Source organism: Microcaecilia unicolor, chromosome 1, assembly GCF_901765095.1.
Source record: "Microcaecilia unicolor chromosome 1, aMicUni1.1, whole genome shotgun sequence".
NCBI lineage: Eukaryota > Metazoa > Chordata > Amphibia > Gymnophiona > Siphonopidae > Microcaecilia > Microcaecilia unicolor.
This window is the reverse complement of record NC_044031.1, coordinates 626,736,670-626,762,509: the sequence shown is the minus strand read 5'-3', so window position 1 is coordinate 626,762,509 and position 25,840 is coordinate 626,736,670. Positions and strand designations below refer to the sequence as shown.

Below are 25,840 nucleotides of genomic sequence, written 5' to 3'. Positions count from 1 at the left end.
AATTATTTGAACCAGACATATATATAAATAAACTAATCAGGAATAACAAACACGGGTGCAAAATTACAAATAAAATACCCATAAACTCTATATAGTCTGGGATAAAACATACATAAGGATAAAATCAGTATTTCAAACAGTAACACACAACATTATACAAATTATTTGAACTAGTGTTCAACTCTTGTCTCCAAACTGAAGAACCCTAGCCGCTTTAGCCTTTCCTCATCCCCTTTATCATTTTTGTTGCCCTTCTCTGTACTTTTTCTAATTCCACTATATCTTTTTTGAGATGCAGTGACCAGAATTGAACACAATATTTGAGGTGCGGGGGTACCCCCTAAAGGCAGCACCACTCAGCCACACATCCTACACCTCTACTAAATTAAGAAATTAGGAGCTGGTACCAGATGAGTCCAGGAGTTTGTGAGAGACCGTCAATCCACCTGCTGGAGAATAGAGAATATTGACTAGCCAAGGAGCATGCCGTCCCATGAGGCACTTTAGTTCAGAGCTCTATCTCCATCTGCTGGTAGATGGTCACAACCCACAAGTATCTGGATTCATCTGCTGCCGACGCTAAGGAACAAGTGCTATAAATAAATAAACTATAAAGCATAACCCTGGCTTCACAGTCCAAACTTTATGTACAGACAGGAGGGAAAGCATTACCTTTGCATCTTTGAAGCTCAGCAGCAGGGCATCTCTTTTGGCTCCAGCAAGCTGGACACTGGCCATGGACATAACATTTCCAAAAAAAGAGAAAGCAGCTGCAAGCTCCAATTTCTCCTTATGTACCTTCCCCTCTGCACAAAGAAACAAAGAACAAGTTAAAAGAGAATAGAGGCCCACACTGTCAACAATCAGAGATATAGAAACACCTTTCCACCAGGAATTAAGAGGATAAGCTAGTTTGGAAAGCAATAACCTAGAAGAAACTAATTTCCGGTGCCAGAAAGTATTATAGTAAAATGACTGGTACAATTCCAACTAATAGCAAAAAGCTTTTTTGGGCTAATAACAAGAGTTAACAACTTTGCCCTCCAAACATGGTAAATACCAATTATTGCAACCCTCTGCTCAGGAATGAGCAGATTTCTTTGAAAGTAAGGTTGTTCAAACTACTAGAGATTTGGAAGAAGCTAAATCCTCTTTTAGCAATGGTGTAGTTAAAGAGAAGATAACTTTTAATTTTTTTTGTCCCTGTGGAGCAGATCTGGGAAACACTTCAACCTATTACCTCTAAGGAAGTATATTCTTTCTTTATGAAAGCATCATATTCTCGATGTGTTCTTCAAAGTTGCCTGTCTCATAAATTCCCCAGACTGTTTTAATGTGGCTCACTTCCCGAATTAATGACTTACTGGGTTCTGGATCTTTACTGATTGATATAGGATGTATTATCCTTACCCTATGCAAAAGGGTAATTTCTCCTGAGTTAACTGTACCTTCTAGCTATTGCCCAGTAACCAGTATAACTTTATGGCTAAACTGATGGAATTTTATGCTAGTCAACAATTTTCAGCCTATCTGGAGAAGTCTGTCTTCAAAGTCTCAGTTTGGGTTTTACCCCATGCACAATATGGAGACACTTTTATTAGTGCTAACTACATTTCTAAAAGAACAATTAAGTAAAAGTGAACAAGTCATACTGCTTCAATTTAATATATCTGCAGCGTTTGACACTGTTAATCATGGGCTGCTCATGGAATATTTAAATGATATTGGTAATTCTGGAATGGTACTGAAGTGCTTTAAAAGAATTTGTGTGATCATAGTTACAGTGTTCATCAAAACAAAGCATTTTGCAGATACTGGTTCCAGGGTTGCGGTGTTCTGCAAGGTTTTCCATGTTCCTCTATTGTATTCAATTTTTTAATGGCTACTCTAGGTAAAATCAAATTGGAGATGGAGGAATTATTACTCTTCTTATGCTGATAACATTTTTGTTATTAACGATTTCTACCAGAAGTTTAGATTATGTCAATCATGTTTCCTGGGGTATACAGAGAATACAACAATAGGCTTTGGATAATAAGTTGAAACTGAATTCTGAAAAAACTACAGTACTTTGGTTTAAGAGCTTAGGCAAAGTGATAAGCTAAGGGTCAGACTACCCGGTGCAGTCAGAACCAAGAGTATTGAGTAAGATTCGTCATTATTATGCCCAAATAAATCAATTATGACAGAAGACTTTCTTTAGGTTGAAGCAATTATGACTTTTGAGGTAATATTTTGATCAAAAAGCTCTCTTTACTGGTACTGATGCTTATTTTACCACACTTAGACTACTGTAATGCTTTAAACCTGGGTATAAATTCAACAATAATAAGAAAATTGTAACTAATACAGAACACTCCGATCAGGCTGATATTTGGACTCAATAGATTTAGTAGTATATCTTGTAATCTTAGTAATTTACTTATATCTTGTCAACTTAGTAATCTACATTGGCTTTTAGTTATGGAATGTATGTGATTTAAAACATGTTCGATTTTTCAGATTTTGAATAGATGTACTTCAGAATGGCTGATAATGACTGTTTTAGTGTCTTTGCCTAAGTTTTCCTCTCATAGATAATTCGCCCTTGCTTTTTCCAAAACATTCGTTTTACCAAATGGCTAATACCATATTTTCGGTTTTAGGGATATCATTCTGGAACTTGCTTCCTTTAAATATTACAATAGAATGTAACTATCTATTGTTTCAGAAGAGGGTTAAAACTTTCCTGTTTCACTAGATAGAAAGATCTTCTTTGTATTACCTATTAGGAAAGATGATCATTATTTTGAGTTGGAACTATTATGTGATTATTTATTTATTTATTTATTGCATTTGTATCCCACATTTTCCCACCTTTTTGCGGGTTCAGTGTGGCTTACAATATGATATAAATGATGGAAATACAATTTGTTACAACTTGGTTATCGATTACATTGTGTAGATTTAAGCGAGACAGTCAAGTAACGTTAAGGAATATAACAATGGAACACAGACATTGAAACATTGGAAGGGGACAATGGGAGGTTTAAAGGGCAATATTAAGGCATGAAGACATACAGTATACATATTTCTCTGAGTGGAGGTATTAGTGTGAGATTACGGGGAGAGGATTGTAGAATTGGATGTGTGATGCATTAGTGAACAGTGAGTATGGAATTTATGTGTTTTGGCTCTTTCCGTATGTTTTTTCAAAAAGATGGGTCTTCAATACTTTGCGGAAGGAAGTTTGTTTGTAGATTGTTCTTAAGTTGCGCGGCAGTGTATTCCAAAACTGCGTGCTTATATGAGAGAAGGTTGACGTGTGTAGCTTCTTGTATTTCTTTGATGTTTACTTTGTATTGCTTGTTGTACACCATACCGAACTTTGTTAGGAAATTTAGCAGTGATAGGGAAAGGGGAGGGGATTTGAAATACTGACTTTCTGTGGTTACACTCAAAGTGGTTTACATATTATATACAGGTACTAGAGGGAATAAAGAGCTGTTGATATCAAGTTATTATAGGGATATATAAGTGAAGATACCAGTGTAAATTCAACAGCAAAATTCAGTGTGTCATTTTCATAAATTGAACTTTATTTATGGGGACATTAACCCAACTGGGCACTTTAATGCAAACTAATGACTTTTGCACTGATTACTGCCACAGGGTAAAGTACCCTCCAGATACCTGTGCCTGCGCTTTCCATCCAAACTATGTGCACTGCCACCTCCGTCAGCAATAAGCAAGCAAAAGAATACACACTGTGCAAAAAAACACAGCATGGAAGGATGGACAAGATTCAAGAGCTCCTTCGCTCACTTAGAATGATATTTTTCACATTTGTAATTTTCCTTGCCTTCTTCCCTCTCTCTGAAGCCTTATAACAAATGCTTGAAACAACTAAACTCTTTCGCCTATGTACGTGCCTTTGCATTTTCCACACCCCAGAAAATAATGTTCCAAACTTTTGTGTGTGCCTGAATATGTCCCTGTTTATTTGCCTTTTATTTATTGAAAAATAAGCACCACAAATAAATAAAAACAACTGTAAGATAAGATTAACCAGAACAATATTTCTGTCCAGTCTCTCTCCTCACAGTATCCTGGTCTTTTCCTCCTACACGTCATTTCTTTGCTTCCACCTCTTTTTGTTCTTTCCTGTCTTTCTTCTCACAGCATCCTAGCCTTTTCCTGCTACACATCATTTTTCTGTTTCCACCTCTTTTTGTTCTTTCCTTTCTCCTCACAGACTCCTGGCCTTTTCCTACTACACGTCATGTCTCTGCTTCCACCTTTTTTTGTTCTTTCCTGTCACTCTCCTCTCACAGCATCCTTGACTCTTCCTCCTACACGTCATTTCTACGCTTGCACCTCTTTTTGTTTCCTTTTGTTCTTTCCTGTCTTCCTGACAGCATCCTGGCCTTTTCCTCCCACACGTCATTTCTCTGCTTCCACCTCTTTACTGATACTTTCTTTGCAGGTTTCCGCTCACCTCTTATCCTCCTGCCCTCTGCACATATTCTCTGTTCTCTCCGTCCCATGTTCCCTCTTACTTGATCCTCTCCCCAACTTTCTTTGACCCCACTCACAGACTTATCTTCCACCATCTTTCTTTGGCCCTCCTCCTCCACAAACTTCTCCATAGCCTTTCCTGTTATCCCCCATCTCATCCTCCACCTTTCCTTGGCCCTCCTCCTTCTCGCACTCTGCACAGCCTTTCCTGTTCTTCCCCATCTCATAGGAAAGAGGAAGAGATGAGTGGCAGAATTTTAGGTCATGTCTGCCTCCTCCTAGCAGCAGCTCCAGTGATTACTCCCAACCAGGACAATGAACTGTCTTAACAGGACTCAAAGAAAGGAAATTAACAGGTAAGAATAAATTTCACCTCCCTTAGCCTCCAGCTACACCAGTTCATGCATTTGAGAAGGATGAAGATAAGGCTCAATGTACAACTGCCTTGCCAAAGGCAAGGACGCAAACAGTCCAGGATTCCATCCAGAAAACAGACTGGACATTGAGGCCAATTGGAACAGTCTCTCATCGGATATGTCTCCAAGAACTTCTGCCAATGCGAAAAGGGTCAGAACAATTGCTGTGATTTGATCATTAGGCATGTAGATAGCTGGGTGACTGGTGGACATGAGGATCACCTGGTCACTTGACTGCCTGGTGCGAAGGTGGCGGACCTCACGCGTCACCTAGACAGGATCTCAGATATTGCTGGTGAGGAGCCCGCTATCTTGGTACATGTGGGTACCAATGACATAGGAAAATGTGGGAGGGAGGTTCTGGAAGCCAAATTTAGCCTCTTAGGTAGAAAGCTTGAGTCCAGATCATCCAGGGCAGCATTTTCAGAGATACTCCCCATTCCACGCGCAGGACGCAAAAGGAAAGCAGAGCTCCAAAGTCTCAATGCATGGTTGAGACAATGGTGCAGGGATGAGGGATATAGATTTGTTAGGAACTGGGTGACATTCTGGGAAAGGAGACTATTCCGAAACGATGACCTCCACCTTCACCAGGATGGAACCAGGCTGCTGGCGCTTTCTAACAAGCTAGAGAAACCATTCTTTACCATACAAACACCTGTTCCTGTGTATTATTTGCTGCACTCAATGCCTCTGGGAAATAGACCTAGGATCTCTCAGGAACATCTAAATGTGAACATTTATTACAATCTTTAAGAGAAAGGATTGTAGAGCTTAATAGTTGATATGGATGAGCAAAACTGGATAGGTCATATGGTCTTTGAAGCCTAGAACAGTGTTATCAAGCAGAAAAATAAATAAATATTGTCATTTTCCATATGCTCTGTTTTCATGTTTCATCAAGAGACCACAGGTTAGGACAAAACAAGAGTGGCCTAAACTAAGGGGACAGGAGTCAACAGCTTATCAGTATCCTAAGTAGCTAAGCAGCTGGCAACAGCAAAAGTTACTTGAAGGACAAGCAAGAACGAGGTTGTGAAGAAATGAAATATCTAGGCAGCAGCTCTTGTTCCCTTTCTCACATTATTTTACACTACAACAGGGACAGCGTAAAGCTTTAAAAAGCAGATTTCTCTCCGTCACTTACCTGTGCTCTTCTCACCTTTGCTAGAATTCTACAAATAAAAACAAAGTGTATCATTAACAGAAAATATAAAATCAAGCTTCCCCAACATACAAAACAGCACAGATGAAAACAAAAGCTGGATCTCCCTCTCTACAAGAGAAAAGTACCAAGCCCCCCTAAAAGCCTCACTCTGTACTCTGCTCTCTCTATTGTAGTCCCCTATTGCTCTTGTCCTTCTATATCATAACTGTATAGCTTGTCTCCATTTCTGCTGTACTTTTGGATTTGTACTTCCTTTCCTGCTGTGCCCCTCTGATGGTTATTTAATTACTGTACATCGCTGATATGGTACGTCCCTTTAGCGGTATATCAAATAAATATGAACTTAACCTCAATCCACAAGTCACACATACCCAGAGAGGCGCACTAGCAAGCAACCCTTCACCCCAACTGTCAGCGACACACAATCTACAGTGTGACACCCTTTGCCTAACCGCCCCCCAAAGAGGACGCTTAGGAAACCAAGTGCTGAGATGCTCCCTGCCCCCAAATAACGAGGACTCCAGGTACCACGCTCCAATTCTCCATTCCCCCAAATAAGGAACCACAGAACCAGAACACTGAACCTCACTTTTCTAAAAAGAAAGTGTACAAGAAAGCAAGGGTTGGATCCCATCCCCAGAAAAAAATTACATCACAGAAAGTAAGTGCCAAGTTGTCTCCCTGCCCCCTGCATGCTCCTCCCAAAAAGCGCATCCTTAAAAGAAAGCGCATACCCACAGCAAAGGAAGAGTACCTTTCAGAAACCAAGTGTCAAGGCCCTTCTCTCTCCCCTTCATTAAAAAAAAAAGTACATCCCAGAAGCAAATCATAGAAACCAAGCATCAGAACCCCAAAGAATCTATTTTCCCTAAAGACAGACAAAGAATAAATAACTGATGCTTCCAAGAGGATTTAACCACAGCCCCCATCGTGGGAAAATCCACCAACCAAAATATCTCTTCCTAAGAGTGCATAGCACAGTTATTGCAAATAAAACTTATCTGTGACAGGCTCCGTAGTGACACACTTGTTCCCTGGAAGGAGCCTATCCCTTCACCCAGAACCTGTAGTATGACACTCTCGCAGCTCAGGAGGCGTGCCAATTAGGAATCCCTACCTCAATGTCATTGTTCAGGCGGTACACGTACAGCTGAGAGGTTCCAGCCACCACTAGGTTCTTCTCCAAGTTAGAGAAAAAGTTACAGAACATGGAAAACTCAATCCCCGTAGGGGGATGAGCCTGCCGATACACAGCATACATCCTGACAACCTGCAAAATATAAACAGAGAGCAAGAAGAGAGAATGAGCACCCTTAGTGAACCCAGAGATCTTTTCATCATTTTATAACCTGCTGCATATTATTCAGTGCATGCACCTGGGACTATGATGCTGCTGAGGCCAGGGGCTAGAAGCAACCACCACAATCACCAGCAAGTGCAAGAACTGAGCAGGCACTACAGGGTCTGAGAAACATCACTGGGGCAGGATCCAGAGCCAAACAGCTACTGCCAGAGTCAGAAATGTCATGAAATACAGGCACAGTGCAACCCAAAGCGACAGACACACATGGAACCATGGAGGTAGAAAAGGTCATGCAGGGAAATGTCAGGCCAAAACATTCTGCAAAGAAATTAACAGTGAGAAGAAGTTTCTCTGGAAGCAGAACAGGAGACATTGCACAGGAAACAAGACAATCACTCCTATGGACCCATTTGAGAAACACAGGTTCATACGTACAGGGCTGGGCAAGTGCTTCAAAGGAGAATTATCGAAGCAGCCATTAGAAAGAAAAAGTGACATGCTTCAAAGGCACCCAAAAATGGCTTCTCAGAACTCATTATTCAGTCCCACTTTAGTTAAATATGCATCCCATGGATACTGCTAAATCACACAACCACCCTGGCATTTACTACTCAATGCTGAAGTGGTTTCCCTTCTAAAAGATAAAATTAAAATCCTTATTGCCTTGGTGGAGATGGGCAACTAATGTTTTCTGCCAAGTTTTACTTAAGTGATTTTCTGCCTTGTTCTCCATTAACTTTGGGGTAAGAGTTGGCCAGCGTGGCATATTTAACTTAAGCTTACAGACATTTAGGTGGTCATTATTAACAGCACTCAATCTGAGGCAGGGTTCATTTCATTCCTGTGGGCTGTCACAGAGCATTACTAATTAACATGTCCTAACAGCCTCAGAGTTGTATCACCAGCTACAAGAAATAATTCAAAACCTGGTGTGAAGATGTTTTTGGGTATACTGGAAGCTAAGACCAGATACAGAACCAAGGACTATATTGTGCAGACATCTTACCTCCTCCCTACAACACATGTGTACACTCGCACCACCTCCTCATCATACTCACAAGTTGTCAATGCATGAAAGACACTGGTGCACGGTAATAGTTTTGTAAGGAGCTGTCCAGCATTATGACGAAGATGGAACCCTTTCCAAAGGATGAGTTCTATCTTACTAAAGGTGGAACAAGCTGCTGGCATTAACCTTTGAAAGGGAAACTGAAGAGCTTTTAAATCAGGGGGAAATCTGACAGTTGCTCAGCAGCATATGCTTCAGAGCAACGTATCTTCAAGTCAGAATATCTCAACAGAGGTTGTAGTAAGGAAAATTCGTATTTACCCAATAATTTTCTTTTCCATTAGTCCCAAAAGATCAATCCAGAGACTTGTGGGTTATGTCCCTCTACCAGCATGTGGAGATACAGAGAACTTCAGTGGTTTGCTATATGTGGTCATGTGCAGCCAAGCTAACCTCAGTATTGTCGATAACAAAGCAATGGAAGAAACAGAAATGCAAACAAGATGAACACTCTCCTGCTTAAATGAAATTCAATTAGGAACCTCAACCGCACAAGCGAGAGTCATAATTCTACTATTCCTATGAAGACTTTTTTTTTTTTTAACTAACCAAATGAAGAAACCTGAACAGAACTAGGAACTAAACAGAAACCTCAAACAACTGGAAACCAACAGGACAGGCCTCTGGATTGATCTGTTGGGACTAATTGAAAAGAAAATTGTTAGGTAAGAACTAATTTTTCCTTCCATAGTGTCCCACAGATCAATCCAGAGAGTTGTGGGATGTACCAAAGCAGTCAAGTAGGGCGGGAAAGAGCCAACCCTGAAGACAGGACCAACGCACCACCACATCAAGACTGTAACGCCTAGTAAAGTTATACACCGAAGCCCACGTGGCAGCTCTGCAAATGTGCTACAACAACACCAAATGAGATTGTGTGGGAAATTTCTTGTGCCTTCCTGGAATGGGCCCAAATCTGCAAGGGAGGAGACCTCCCCATGGTTATATAAGCCGAAACTATCGCCTCCTACAGCCAGCGGGCCACCGTGGCTTTCAAGGTCATGTTGCCTTCCTTGCAATCAGCACAAAAAGGACAAAAAGATGATCGGAGCGATGGAAGTCATTGGTGACTTCTAGGTAATGAATAAGGATGTGCCGATGTCCAGACAACGTAGCACCCTGAAATTGGCCTAGTAGTCTTCCTAGCGAAAGGCTGTCAGCATTAAAGACTGATTCAGATGAAAACGCGAGACTACCTTGGGCAAAAACTATGGTACTGTGTGAATGCAGACTCCCACCTCTGAGAACCGGAGAAAGGGACCCCTGAATGACAAGCCTGGAGGTCTGACATGTGTCTAGCTGAGGCGACAGCCATCAGAAACACAGCCTTCAACGTGAGGACCTTCAATGACAAACGATTCAAGGGCTCAAAGGGGAGCGCTACACAGCTCGCAAAACAATGTTCAAATTCCAATTCGGGACCACCGGCAATCACAGTGGCCAAAGATGGTTCACCCCTCCCCCCCAGAGAAAACAGACCACATCCGGGTGCGCAGCAAGCGAGACACAATGAAGACGGCCCCAAAAACAGGCCAAGGCTGCAACCTGAACCTTCAAAGAGTTCAGGGAAACAGACCGAGACCTTCCTGCAGGAAAGCCAAGATAACCATCACCAAGGCCAAAGCGGCTGAGTCTCCTGAGGAGTACCAAGACTCAAAAGTGTGCCAAACTCAAGCGTATGCCGTGGAAGAAGAGTGCTTCCTCACCTGCATTATCAGCTGAGTTGCTGTAGCAGCTCTGGGGTGGAGAGGGGGCACCAAAAACCCTGGCTCTACCCCCTGAGGGAGCTATATCTTATTATGGACTGGCAGCTGCTGAAAATATAGCAAGTCATGAGTAGGGTTATATGGCCAATTCTCTCAATGGGAAAAGGTGAATAGCGGAGTACCCCAAATATCAGGACTGGGACACTGAAATATGATGTAGAGTGGACCAAGTAATGTGATCAAATCCGAAGACCAAGCAAAATTATACAAAGCTGTTAAATCAAAAGAGGATTGTGAAAAATTGCAGGAGGGCCTTGCAAGACTGGTCAACCAGATGTCAAATAAAATTTAATGTAGACAAGTGCAAAGTGTTGCAATAGGGAATAACCCAAATTATAGCTACAAGACTCTTGGTTCCACATTAGAAGTTACCAGCTAAGAAAAGGATCCAGGCAACATCGTGGTCAATACGTTAAAATCTGCTCAATTTGCGGTGTTAGCAAAAATGCAAATAGAATGTTAGGAAAGCAATAAAATATAATTATTTAAGCAGAGGGCTGAGATCCTAGGGAACAGGGTTCAATTTCTACTGTAACTCCTTGTGACCCCAGGCAAGTTAATTAATCCTCCATTGAACCAGTTATAAGACAGATTGTGAGACCAGTAGGGACAGAGAAAGCACCTGCATATAATATATAACAAATCCATGACTCTTTAGTGCCCTTTACAAAGGTGCAACTGTACCTTGAGTATTGAATCAGTGCTCATTCCTCTAGCTTGCAAATGAGGGGTGCAGGTCAAAATACAAGACTCAGAAAGCAAGTGTGTTCTAATCTAAACTGGTTGCTTTTAACCCGCTTAATCCCTATTAAAGGTCCAAAGTGGCTCACAGCAAGGAAGAGTTAAAGGAGACAGTGGTGGATGCTTGGAATGCCCTCCCCCGGGAGGTGGTGGAGATGAAAACGGTAACGGAATTCAAACATGCGTGGGATAAACATAAAGGAATCCTGTTCAGAAGGAATGGATCCTCAGGAGCTTAGCCGAGATTGGATAGCAGAGCCGGTAGTGGGAGGTGGGGCTGGTGGTTGGGAGGCGGGGATAGTGCTGGGCAGACTTATACGGTCTGTGCCAGAGCCGGTGGTGGGAGGCGGGGATAGTGCTGGGCAGACTTGTACGGTCTGTGCCCTGAAAAAGACAGGTACAAATCAAGGTAAGGTATACACAAAAAAGTGGCACATTTCTTGGGCAGACTGGATGGACCGTGCAGGTCTTTTTCTGCCGTCATCTACTATGTTACTAATCAGTGACAAGACAATTTTAAAAAACATGTATCAATAATGCTTCTCAAAAAGATCTGTGGAACTGGAAAAGTTAGAGTTAACATTTTTGTCTGGAAAAAAATTATAGAAATTGACTTAAGTGAGTTACTGACAAATGCTACTTTAGTAGTTTCCACTTTATATTGTGAAAAGAAGGCCAGAATGTATAAACAGAAGTCACTGTTTACTGCAGACCACTTTATATTGACAAAGAAAGGCCTTTAGATAAGAGAGGTTAAAGAAGGACTGAAACAGACCAATATTTATGACAGAGATCTTTTTGGAAAAGTAAAGCATACTCTGTTTAACAAAAGAGAACAGATTATAAATGTAGTCTATTGTTAAATGCAGTTGAGAAATACTATGTAATAGGCTTTCTCCATTATACTACGCCCTTATACTTTTGATTTTTAGCATAGTTGCTTAGATTAAGTTCAGCATTCTAAAAAGATGTTTTACTGATGATATGGAATTTTGTGTAGATGGATTCATTACCTCATATGTGGTTTTGGGTATAAATGTGAACGTTTGGATTGCCAAACTTCAGGGAGATTCCTCTCCCAATCTTTCCTCCGTGTTAACAAGAAATATTATGTAGCTCTGATAAAAGACCAGTTTTACTGATCTCTTGTAGTACAATTAATCTTATTTTTCAAAATTTACACAATACTTGCTTTAATAAAGGAAGGGACGGCAACATTTCAAGGCACACTGGCACAAATCCAAACTAACCTGAGCAATGCATGGGCTGACATCAAAGATGCCACAGAGGATCGAACAGGTCGAGCAGCAAATCTCCGGCACAAAGGATGACATAACATTTTTTTTTTTGTTACATTTGTACCCCGCGCTTTCCCACTCATGGCAGGCTCAATGCGGCTTACATGGGGCAATGGAGGGTTAAGTGACTTGCCCAGAGTCACAAGGAGCTGCCTGTGCCTGAAGTGGGAATTGAACTCAGTTCCACCACCCTAACCACTAGGCCACTCCTCCACTCATAACATTACTGAGCTCAAACATATACAGTGGGGGAAATAAGTATTTGATCCCTTGCTGATTTTGTAAGTGTGCCCACTGACAAAGACATGAGCAGCCCATAATTGAAGGGTAGGTTATTGGTAACAGTGAGAGATAGCACATCACAAATTAAATCCGGAAAATCACATTGTGGAAAGTATATGAATTTATTTGCATTCTGCAGAGGGAAATAAGTATTTGATCCCCCACCAATCAGTAAGAGATCTGGCCCCTACAGACCAGGTAGATGCTCCAAATCAACTCGTTACCTGCATGACAGACAGCTGTCGGCAATGGTCACCTGTATGAAAGACACCTGTCCACAGACTCAGTGAATCAGTCAGACTCTAACCTCTACAAAATGGCCAAGAGCAAGGAGCTGTCTAAGGATGTCAGGGACAAGATCATACACCTGCACAAGGCTGGAATGGGCTACAAAACCATCAGTAAGACGCTGGGCGAGAAGGAGACAACTGTTGGTGCCATAGTAAGAAAATGGAAGAAGTACAAAATGACTGTCAATCGACAAAGATCTGGGGCTCCACGCAAAATCTCACCTCGTGGGGTATCCTTGATCATGAGGAAGGTTAGAAATCAGCCTACAACTACAAGGGGGGAACTTGTCAATGATCTCAAGGCAGCTGGGACCACTGTCACCACGAAAACCATTGGTAACACATTACGACATAACGGATTGCAATCCTGCAGTGCCCGCAAGGTCCCCCTGCTCCGGAAGGCACATGTGACGGCCCGTCTGAAGTTTGCCAGTGAACACCTGGATGATGCCGAGAGTGATTGGGAGAAGGTGCTGTGGTCAGATGAGACAAAAATTGAGCTCTTTGGCATGAACTCAACTCGCCGTGTTTGGAGGAAGAGAAATGCTGCCTATGACCCAAATAACACCGTCCCCACTGTCAAGCATGGAGGTGGAAATGTTATGTTTTGGGGGTGTTTCTCTGCTAAGGGCACAGGACTACTTCACCGCATCAATGGGAGAATGGATGGGGCCATGTACCGTACAATTCTGAGTGACAACCTCCTTCCCTCCGCCAGGGCCTTAAAAATGGGTCGTGGCTGGGTCTTCCAGCACGACAATGACCCAAAACATACAGCCAAGGCAACAAAGGAGTGGCTCAGGAAGAAGCACATTAGGGTCATGGAGTGGCCTAGCCAGTCACCAGACCTTAATCCCATTGAAAACTTATGGAGGGAGCTGAAGCTGCGAGTTGCCAAGCGACAGCCCAGAACTCTTAATGATTTAGAGATGATCTGCAAAGAGGAGTGGACCAAAATTCCTCCTGACATGTGTGCAAACCTCATCATCAACTACAGAAGACGTCTGACCACTGTGCTTGCCAACAAGGGTTTTGCCACCAAGTATTAGGTCTTGTTTGCCAGAGGGATCAAATACTTATTTCCCTCTGCAGAATGCAAATAAATTCATATACTTTCCACAATGTGATTTTCCGGATTTAATTTGTGATGTGCTATCTCTCACTGTTACCAATAACCTACCCTTCAATTATGGGCTGCTCATGTCTTTGTCAGTGGGCACACTTACAAAATCAGCAAGGGATCAAATACTTATTTCCCCCACTGTAGATTGTGAGACTGCCAGAAGGGGCAGAGAAACACTCCCCAGAGGCATTTCTTAAACAACTATTCGAAGGCATTTCTTAAACAACTATTCGAGGGCCTATCAGCGGATCTGATCGTAGAAAGAGCTCACAGAGTATCGAGGCAGCCACCACCCCTGGAAGGGGGATCCAGACCCATGCTAGACAAAATTTCAAACACAAGGAGTTGTTACTGCAGATGGTAAGGAAAAACAGAACTTTAAAATACAAAGAAACGCCCCTCTACCTATTCCAGGACTATAGTGCTGATATAGACTGGAGACGGCAGGAGTATCGAGAGGTGAAAAGGTACCTGCATAGCCATACCATACAATCTGCAATGCCATACCCAGCAAAACTGAAAGTGTGGTGGAATGGTGAGCAAATCCTATTTACAGAGCTGAAAGAGGCAATGAAGATCCTGAAACTGCACTTACCAGATGACCCACTGGTAAAGAATCGCCCGCTCAGGGCCAAACAACACTGGGAACAGGTCAGGAATGAAGACAACCCGGTGAGCAGTGCAGGCCGCAATCGCCTACACCAACACAATCAGGAGTGGAGGGAGACATCTTGAATGATATGACACTAATTTGCTGAAGTGGAGAAAAACCACATCACTCTGTCTGCGCATAGGGAGGTCCCCCCCCCCCCCCAAGAACAGTTGGGGGACAGTAAACAGAGAATGCGTGGACCCAGAAGAGTAGACTTACTACCTACAAGGACTGTCACCAGTTAACTGAGTGTGAGATGTGTTTTGTTATTTATTCTTTTTAAGTTTTCTTTCTACTATCTCAAATTCATCTGCACGGAGAGACTAGTGCTCTATACAAATAGAGGGACATTGGCTGTAACAAATAACGTCCTGTGTACACGACGGGAACACACCCCCTCAGAAGACCTGGTCCCCCAGGAGCAGATGGAGGTTTGGCAATGTGATATGTATGCAATACGTTTCTGGGCTGGGGGAGGGAAGCGGACAGTGAATTCAGGATTGGGGGGGGGGGGAAGGGGACACAGGCATAAGGATACACAGAACAATGTTGCTGAGAGAGAGGGGACAGCTGAATCACAACAATAAAGCATAGAGACCATGGCTAACTCACAACTGTACAGCTGATTAAGCACATATAATGCCAGAAGTATGCAGACCTTCCAAATGAGGAAAAGAATCCTGCTGAAGCAAGACAGAATGTGGGCCAATGTATATTTACTGCAGGAGACATTTGCGGAGAGACCAGATAAACCAATTTAAAGACAAATTGGTGAGAGAGGTCCAAATGTCAGGTGGGTCCTCAAACAGCCTAGAGTTGGCCATTATCATCCAGAAGGGAGTAAACATTAAGATAAGACGTACATGGTTAGACCGAGAGGGAAGATATATTGATATTGAAGCAAACAGGGAAGGAAGGGAAATCTGTACAGCTAATGTGTATGCACCAATAGACAACAACTTACCTATATACAAAACCTATTGCAGCATCTGACAGTGCCAATGCCCCTAATATTAGTAAGGGACCTTAACATGGTCATGCATACAGGGATGGACAGGTCCAGTGAAGGGGGCCCCAAGCCAACCCCGAGCACCCACCTACAAAAAGTGTGTCAAGAATACAACCTTATCATGGAGACATCTACACCCGAGCTTCAAGGACTACACTTGTCTCTCATCTAACCACAATGCATATTCCAGGATAAACTATTTCCTAGCTGACCAGTGCCTCCTGAGCAAGATAAGCTCATGTGAGATAGCCTTAATAACAAGCTCAGACCATTCCCCAGTAACCCTACTCTTAGACAGGGACAAAAAGAGCAGAACCAGTATAAGCACCTGGACACTAAACACAGACTCTTACAGAAGGAAGGATTATATGGAGGAGATTTAGAAGCGACTAGAAGACATTTTTCAAAGAAATGATACAGGGGAAATAGGAGATATCACAGTGTGGGAAACCATGAAAGTAGTGATGTGGAGAAAGTGCACTGAACTAGGAACCAGAGCAAAAAAAAAAAACAGTCCCTACAGAAAAGACACCAACTGGAAAGCTCCTTGAAAAAAGTACAGGCAGTTCACAAAGCCCACCCCTCTGAATATCTTTCCCACCAAATGCTAAATACCAGAAGGGAGCGCCATAAACAAGACATGCAAATAGTTGAGGGGCTATGCAAACAGGTGGGCTTAAAACACTATATGCAAGGGGATGGGGGATAAAATTTCTGGCTGCTCAGCTAAAAAAAAAAAAAAGGTGCAGAATATGATCAAAACAGTATAAGACAATGGAGGGACATTAAACAGAGAGCAGGAGGGGATAGCAAGGGGCTTTGTAGAACTTTACAAGAACATATATACCTTAGAAGGCTCAGGCATAGAGAAGCAGAAGGAACAATTCACCAACATCATGCGGGAGAAAAAACTAATCGCCCCAAGTAGGGAGTGTGACGAAACAGTGTGTTTTAAGCCGGTAAAATGTATTGGATATTCTCCTGTCTTAAATATGTCTGAAGTGTATTTCTCCGTTTGGCCAGCAGATGGTGAATGTTTATGCTTAAAGCTGTTACAGAGGACTGACTTCTCTTTTATTTGGCACACAGATAGTAGAAAGTGCCTTGCAGTGATGTAACCAGCTTTTATTTGAAACTTGACTGTTCTGGGCTCTGACTGGCCTGGAGTTTTGAAATTACCCAGCAGTTGTGGCTGGCTGTTGCTTCAATCTTAGCCTGGAAGAGGGCAACAGATCTCTTTGCTACGGCTCTGTGAACAATTACATGTCCCAATCTTCCCAGGTACTGTTTAGACAGTACATAGATGTTTAGTTAGTTTTCAAATCAATCTATTTTTCAGTTATTTGTTACTGTTTGCTATTTGCACACTTTTGTTCCAATGTTCAATATTTTTTATGAGAATAAACACAATTATTTGTTCATTCTGTTTGTCTGGACTGATAAAGAATCCTGGTGGTTTGTGTGTTGGGTCTATGAGTGCTTTCTGGGAACTGTGGGACCACTGGGAGTGTGGCTCCAGTAACCTAGAAATCACTGGGGATAATTTGAGAGCGGGAGACTCACCCAGAGGCGGTTGTGACCCAGTCGGTGGGAGGAGGGTACTAGTGTAGAGCTCAAGCAGCAGGTGCAGGCAGAAGTGAGCAGTGCTGGGGACAGACCTAAGTGGTCGTGGGGTAACCCCAGGCAGGTGCCTAGGCAATTAATGACAGGGAGGCCTTAGATGCCCTCATCTCTGGGAAAGAACTGTGAGAAGCCATCAAGAATACCCCCTTGGGCAAGGCAGCAGGCCTAGACAGCCTCCACATAGAATTCTATAAAAGGTTCTGGCCTATCATCCAATGGCCTTTAGTGAAGGTGCTGAACATCGCCCTCTTGGATGACACAATCCCAGACTCATTCCAACAAGCCAATATCACACCAATACATAAAGTGGGCAGAAATGCAGAACTCTGCAGCTCATACCATCCGATATCACTACTCAATACAGATGCCGAATTGGGTTTGATTCCAACTGCAGCTCTTTGTGACTTTGGGCAAGTCACTTAACCCTCCATTGCCCCAGGTACAAAATAAGTACTTGTATATACTATGTAAACTGCTTTGATTGTAAACACAGAAAGGCAGTATATCAAGTTCCATTCCCCTTCCCCCCTCTCTAAAATACTAGCCACCAGACTCAACACAGTAATATGAGAAATCATACACAAGGACCAAACAGGCTTTATAATGGGAAGAAATGCTTCAGACAATGTATGCAGTTCTCAACATAATTCCTACTATGGACCAGCTTCACAACCAGCTGGCATGGCTGAGCACTAACAAAAAGACGCCGTGGCCATTTTTGAGAGAGACAGAGTAATGCTGCAGTTGCACTTGAGACTGTTACTTGGTAAGCTAACAGCAATTTTATTTAGAATACAAGTAATTATACAACTAATATGCCTTTAGAACTATTTTGTAAGTAACTTTGTGCTGCATCTTGTTTTTGGTTTTAGAACTGGTGACTCCCCCTTGAGAAAGTAACCACGAAACGGGGACCTGTCGGGGTTTTAAGAGCACCAACTTGTTCAAGCTAAGTGCTACATAAAATTAGATGTTAGCATATTGACAAACAGAAATATATCTTTATATATAAGATTAGCAAAGGGTGGTGGAGGTTCAGTCAATGATTAGACAATACACACAGATAATACACCCAGTCATTGGGTGAAAAATCAAATAATCTTTATCGTGTGTTACATATGAGACTACTCCACTCTCAATAAGCTGAAGAAGCAATACACTTGTATTCATGTGTGTTTAAACATTTTGTTATATTCTAGAAATAAGCAGTGGATTTTCCCCAAGTTCATCTTAATAATGGCTTATGGACTTTTCTTTTAGGAAGTTACCCAAACCTTTTTTAAACCCCTCTATGCTAACTGCATTTACCACATTCTCTGGGAATGAATTCCAGAGTTTAATTACACGTTGAGTGAATAAATATTTTCTCCCCTTTGTTTTAAATTTACTACTTTGTAGCTTCATTGCATGTCCCCTAGTTACAGAGCCCTAGCCGCTTTAGCCTTTCCTCATAGGGAAGTCGTCCCATCCCCTTTATCATTTTCATCACCCTTCTCTGTATCTTTTCTAATTCCATTATATCTTTTTGAGATATGGTGACCAGAATTGCGAACAGTATTCAAGGTGCAGTTGCACCATGGAGCGACACAAAGGCATTATAACATCCTTGTTTTTATTTTCCATTCCTTTCCTAGTAATACCTATTTGCTTTCCTTGTCGCCACAGCACACTGAACAGAGGGTTTCAAAGTATCGTCAACAATGATTCCTAGATCCTTTTCCTGGTCGGTGACTCCTAATGTGGAAACTTGCATTATGTAACTACAGTTCGGGTTCCTCTTTCCCACATGCATCACTTTGCACTTGCTCACATTAAATGTCATCTGCCATTTGCGAATGCCCAGTTTCCCAGTCTCGTAAGGTCCTCTTGTAATTTTTCACAATCCTCTTGCAATTTAACAACTTTGTGTCGTCAGCAAATTTAATTACCTTACTAGTTACTCCCATCTTTAGATCATTTATAAATATGTTAAAAAGCACCGGTCCCAGCACAGATCCCTGGGGAACCCCACTAACTACCCTTCTCCATTGAGAATACTGACCATTTAACCCTATTCTCTGTTCTATATCTTTTAACCATTTTTTAATCCACAATACAATACTACCTTCTATCCTATGACTCTCCAATTTCCTCTGGAGTCTTTCATGAGGTACTTTGTCAAATGCCTTTTGAAAATCCAGATACACAATATCAACCAGCATACCTTATCGACCCAACTTAAGTGCCTAAACCCTGCAACACAACGAAACCAAAGCTCGTAACAGACTCTGCAGAACTCTTCCTCTCTACGATTCCCCAATGTGTCTATAACACATGAACCTTATTCGACCACAACAACTCTTTGTATTTGTTTCTCTACCGGAGATGGCTAACACCTCTACGGTACAATGTAAGCCACATTGAGCCTGCAAATAGGTGGGATAATGTGGGATACAAATGTAACAAATAAATAAATAAATAAATAAATGTTTGTTCACCCCTTCAAAGAAATGTAGTAGACTGGAGAGGCAAGATTTCTCTTGACTAAATCCACGTTAGCTTTGTCTCATTAATCTATGCTTACGTATATGCTCTGTAATTTTGTTCTTTATAATAGTCTCTACCATATTGCCCAGCACCAATGTCAGTCTCACCAGTCTATAATTTCCCAGATCACCTCTGGAAACTTTTTTAAAAATCGGCGTTGAAAGCAGTGAACTACCTGCACCCCCAAAAACATTACCAGAGAAATCTGACAGCAATTGAAGAATTCTTTTTTTTAGCTAGCAGGGAGGGAAAAGGGTGCTAGCAAAAATATACAGACTACTAACAGAACTACAACTGTCAGGTAACACCGGAACCCAATTAGATGGCAAAATGGGAAACAGAATCAGGTCTGAAAACATCCCAACAGACTTGGCAAGGAATATGGGAAGCCCAAGCAAAGATTTCATACTGTCTAACATGTTGACAAACATTATAAAATCATGTTTAAAAGCTATATCTCCCCAGTAATTGTTGCGAGAAGCTGGAAACAACAATCACTCCCCTTGATACAAAAATGGCAAACCGAGATGTTATGGATCAGGGACATGGAAGAAGTAGCAGCACATTGGCATGACCACAGTAACTGGTTTAAGACAATACGGAAACCTCTAGAAGGCTGGACAAGCCATAATGTTACTGGCAAAAATCATTATTTGGATGCAACTGAAGACGATGAGAATGAGAAACCTAAACCTCCAACTAAAATCACAGAGGAACTTACAGGTTTGCAAACGGGACTGAAATTTCTTGAAACAGAAGAGCTAGATTCTCTTTCAGTTCTACAATTAAAACGCTTAATTAAAATTATTAAAAAACAGAGAGGTGCAATTAAACAGTCAACCCTAGATATTCTTTTAAACAAGAAATGAACCACTTTAAAGTAGATTCTAAGGTTTGTTGGTGTATGCTTAGATGAGCAATAGTTAATTTGTTTGAATAAATACGGACTGGATTATGTTTTCCCTTTTCAATAAAAGATTGAAACATGGTTTATATACAATATTGTTATTCTCTAGTACTTCAATTGTCACAGGCATGCGAAACAGATAGCAAGTACTGTATAAGCTGAATGCAGAAAATTTGATTGAAATTTCTAACGTGATCTGTGATGTGATTCTTTGGACCCCAAGCACTGAGTTATAATGAGGTTGAGCTATAATCTACAAAAATTAAAATAACAGTTTGTTTGGCAATTAACATTTAAGCAAAGACTCTGGTAACTAATTACAGTACAAACTTCCAGGAATATACCTTTGAAGAGTATTAGCCTCTTCCAGTGGTCAAGAAGGGGTGGCTCGATACTATGAAGGTTTAAAAAATACTTTTGTAACACAGTCCCTTCAGGATGTGGTAGCTAAATGGACCCAGTACTTTGGGGATTGCTCGGTTGTAGCTTTAAAAGAAAGCTTACAAAGGAGTCCCCTTTTGGTGGAAAGTGCCAAACTTGATTTCTCATTTTTGGCAAATTCTGTGGAGCCATTCGAGTAACATGCAAAACCACACTTCACAGGCAACCCCACAAAGGAGCTTATTAGATGTTATAGATGACATCACTGAGGGAGTTCAAGTTTCCACGCTATTTTTATGCAAAGCTTGCTTAATAGTGAAGCACTGTATTTTGTTTCAATGGATACAACCCTCTCCTCCGACTCTCTCATAATGGCACAATCAGAAGCATTACCTTTTACAAATGGAGAGATTATCCATTGATAAGGACTAGTGCGCCTTGTAGCGCTCTAGAAATGCTAAATAGTAGTAGTAGACTAAAAGCAAAAAAAAGATTTGTTAAAATTTGATCTCCCTTTCTGAGCACTTTAACCATGTAAGTGCACTCTGAGTATTAAATGACTTGGAAGTCTGATTAAAGATCAACCATCTTGGTGGATCCTGAAAAAAATATATAGGGACTTTATTGCAGCATACTTGGACTATTTTTGAGTGGCTACAATGGGAGGAAGTCTGGACAATGAGGAGGGGGTGATGGGGTGGGGAAATGGAAAAAAAATGAGTTTGCTATTGCTTGCTAAGTGATGTTTGAGAACAGTAACTACTGTTTAATCTTTTGATGACAATTAAGAAATTCACCATTAAAAAAAATTAATGCAAGAAGTTGAGTGATTCACTTGGGTTGTAGAAATCCAAAGGAGCTATATGTGATAGTGGCGAGAGACTGATATGTACTGACTATGAGAAAGACGTTAGGGTCATAATGTCCGAGGATCTCAAGATGGCGAAAATGTGACAAGGCAGCAACCAAAACCTGAAGGATGCTCAACTGCACAGAGAGGTATAACCAACAGAAGAAAGGAAATCTGCACATCACTAGTAAGGCCCCAGTTGGCGTATTGTTTAGTTTTGGAGGTTGTCATCTCATTAAGGCCATAAAAAGACCTGAAATGGTTCAGAGGAAGGTAACAAAAGTGCTACAGGGTATGCACCAAAATGCATGAGAGATTTGAAGACCAGAATATATATACCATATATCAGTGGTTCTCAACCCAGTACGTGGAGCCCTTAATCTGATTTTCAGGATATCGATGAGATAGATTTGCATACCAAGGAGGCAGTGCATACAAATCTCTCATGTATATTTATTGTTGATATCTTGAAAGCCTGACCAGTTGGGTGTGCCCCAGGGACTGAGTTGAGAACCACTGCCCTAGAGAAGTGTTTTCCAAGTTGGACCTGGAGTATCCCCTTACCAGTCAGGTTTTCAGGATATCTACAATGAATATGTGTGAAAGATTTGCATATAATGCAACCAACATATACATATTCATATGGATATCCTGAAAACCTGACTGGTAAGGGGGTACTCCAGGACCGACTTCGGAAATATTGCCCTCCTACAGAAAGGAGGGATAGGAGGGATAGGAGAGATAAAATACAGTTGTACATTAATACCTTTCAAGTATTTAAACAAAAATCTTTTTCAGAAATGGGGAAATGGCAGAACTAGAACACATGAATTGAGGATGCTGGGCGGCAGACGTTGAAGTAACATCAGAAAATACTTTTTCACAGAGAAGGTGGTTAATGCCTGGAATGCCTTCCCACTGGAGGTTGTGGAAACCGTGACAGAATTCAAAAAGTCATGAGATAAACATAGAGAATTCCTATATAGAAAGAGGATGGAATCAAAGCAATAACGTAAATGACCTTTACACTTTAAACAGGGCCTAGAGGGGTGCAACCCGCATGGATTGGTATACCGACAGCAGTGCTGGGCAGACTGGATGGAACATGCACATCTTTATCTGCTGTCATTTACTATTTACTCTAGGGCCATTTTACCAAGCTGTAGTAAGCACTAACACATGCTTACTGCAGCTTAAAAAGGTGCACCAAGGTGCAAGCGTCCCGCAATTCTTTTGACAGGAGAATGCACTAAAAAAATAACATTTATTTTTTCATAGCAGGGGCATGTCTGGGGGTGGAAAGTGGTTAGCACTGATTAGAACAGGATTAGTGCATGAGCCCTTACCACCTACAAAACAAGTGGTGATAAGGACTCAAGTTCTAATTTTTGTAATGGTCACATGCTAATGGCAACATTAATTCCAAAAATCAGCCACAGCAAAAAGTGGCCCATAACACATTTTGTCGCGGCTTAACAAAAGGGCCCCTATGTGTGCAATCCTAGGGGATGATACTCAGAACCTAAACGCCAGCATTAAAGGCGATTTGCACCGGACTAGCGTGCACATTAATGTGCACGGAATGTTCAGAGGGCTCTAGTGCACGTATCAATATGTGCACCAAAGATGGCTGCAAATTGTATTTAAATGTATTCAAATGTATGTTAATGAGGTCATTCAGTATTCCCTCCCAATGATCAGATGATAGCAAGAACACAAAAAAAATGCTGGCCTTAACACTAAAACCTTACCACCAGCTTGGGGGTGGCATTGAAGATTTTGAGGAGAGGATTTCTTCTGAATTTCTCACATTAAACTGTTTTTATCTTCTTTTGAAAGCAGAAGGAAGCCCGTGTAGCCTCTAAGCGCTAACGGTAAGAAAAACACATACATAAGTACACAAGTATTGCCATACTAGGAAAGACCAAAGGTCCATCAAGCTCAGAATCCTGTTTCCAACAGTGGCCAATCCAGGTCACAAATACCTGGCAAGATCCCAAAAAAGTACAAAATATTTTAAACTGCTTATCCCAGAAATAGTGGATTTTCCCCAAGTCCAATTTAATACCGGTCTATGGACCTTTAGGAAGCCGTCCAGACCTTTTTTAAACTCTAAGCCAAGAAAAATTTTCTCCGATTCGTTTTAAATTTACTACTTTGTAGCTTCATCGCATGCCCCCTAGTCCTAGTATTTTTGGAAAGCGTAAACAGACGTTTCACGACAACCCATTCAACTCCACACATTATTTTACAGACCTCTATCATATCTCCCCTCAGCCGCCTTTTCTCTAAGCTGAAGAGCCCTAGCTGCTTTAGCCTTTCCTCACAGGGAAGTCGTCCCATCCCCTTTCTCATTTTTGTCACTCTTCTCTGTACCTTTTCTAATTCCACTATATCTTTTTTGAGATGCAGCGACCAGAATTGAACACAATATTCAAGGTGCAGTCGCACCATGGAGCAATACAAAGGCATTATAATGGCCTCATTTTTGTTTTCCATTCCTTTCCTAATAATACCTAACATTCTATTTGTTTTCTTAGCTACAGCAGCACACTAAGAAGGTTTCAACGTTATCACACATGTACGAGTCCAAGCAAAAGCACACATTGGCGCTTGTTTTTCTGCACTTAAATACGAGCCTTTCAAACATTTAAGTGCAAACAATTTTTGAAAAGCTTATCTTTAAAGGCACAGAATGGCGCCGATGTGTGCTTGCACTTCCAGTTTTGTCTGGGCATGCACACAAGAGCTGCACTTACTGTGAAACCTTTGTACACATGCGCTAAGCATGTTCCTCCTCCCCCTTGCTTTCAGTTTAATAGCATGTATTAAATTTGACTATCATTTACTTTGAGCATTGACTAGCTAGGTTTGTGCGCTGTTGTCACACTATGGGGATTGCAATAATGGCTTCAGCACCAGAGCTTTGAACGTTGGCCTCCAAGAAAAGTAACTAAAATGATAAAAGGGCTAGAACAACCATTTTATGAAGGACCATGGATTACCAAACCTGGTTCTGGAGGCACCCCCAGTCAGGTTTTCAGGATATCCACAATGAATATTTGTGAGTGAGATTTACATGCAGTGGTGGAAGTCCATGCAAATCTCAGTCATGAATATTTATTGTGGATATCCTGAAAAGCTGATTGGCTGGGGTGCCTCCAGGACCAGGTTTGGGAATCCATGGTCCTATGAGGAAAGACTAGACTAGGGCAGAAGAAAACAGCTTAGAGGGCAGACATGGTAGGGATCTGTAAGATGACTGTTGTAGAAGGAATAAATGGAGATAGTAATTTTTACTTGAGCTTCAGGGTAAAGCGAGATCTTGCTAGTTTTTGGATTCCGTCAGGTATTTGTCACCTGCATTAGCCACAGCTAGAACCTGGATACCGGACTAAATGGTCTGAGCACTGAGTTCTTAAGACCACTGCCACGGCCTCCTCCACGAGCTCTCACAAGTTCAACTGCCATTTCAGAGAAGATTCTCTCCCTCAGCATCCACTAACACACGTGTCCCTCCACCCCACCGCTCTCTTTCTCTCTCTCACACACACACACGTGTGCACACGTGGTCTCTCCCCCTCTCTACTCTCCGCGATCCGACGGCTCTCCCTCAAACTCATACCTTTGAGACTCCCACCAACAATCCCGCTGCTTAGTTTTCCTCCTGCGGTTCCCCGGACCCCCCACTCCAACACAACTTCCCCCTCTCTGAAGCTCCCGCCTTCCCGGAAGCAGGAAGCACGTCAGAGGAGGGTGGGGCCAAGAAGGTTTGATTGAGAACAGGAGCCGGCATGACGTCAAAATGTTGAAACGCCAAATGTTTCCTCTTCCCTTCCTCGCGCAGCTATCGTTCTGCATACACTCAAAACAAATCAAACAAAGCTATGAGCTGCTGCAATCGGATTGTCGTTCTTTATTGTTGGTAGCATTTTTATT

At 41.8% G+C, this 25,840-nt stretch overlaps 1 protein-coding gene across 1 annotated transcript in view; it reads right to left on the bottom strand.

The window, feature by feature from the left end:
* CPSF1 (cleavage and polyadenylation specific factor 1) overlaps positions 1 to 25,608 on the bottom strand; it is a 297,206-nt gene extending 271,598 nt beyond the window's left edge. Inside the window, 4 exon segments of the mRNA XM_030220640.1 lie at positions 673 to 806; positions 6,061 to 6,088; positions 7,199 to 7,351; positions 25,527 to 25,608. Coding sequence (XP_030076500.1) covers positions 673 to 806; positions 6,061 to 6,088; positions 7,199 to 7,342 — 306 coding nt within the window. The 5' untranslated portion in view covers positions 7,343 to 7,351; positions 25,527 to 25,608.
* Between the last annotated feature and the right edge of the window lie 232 nt (positions 25,609 to 25,840).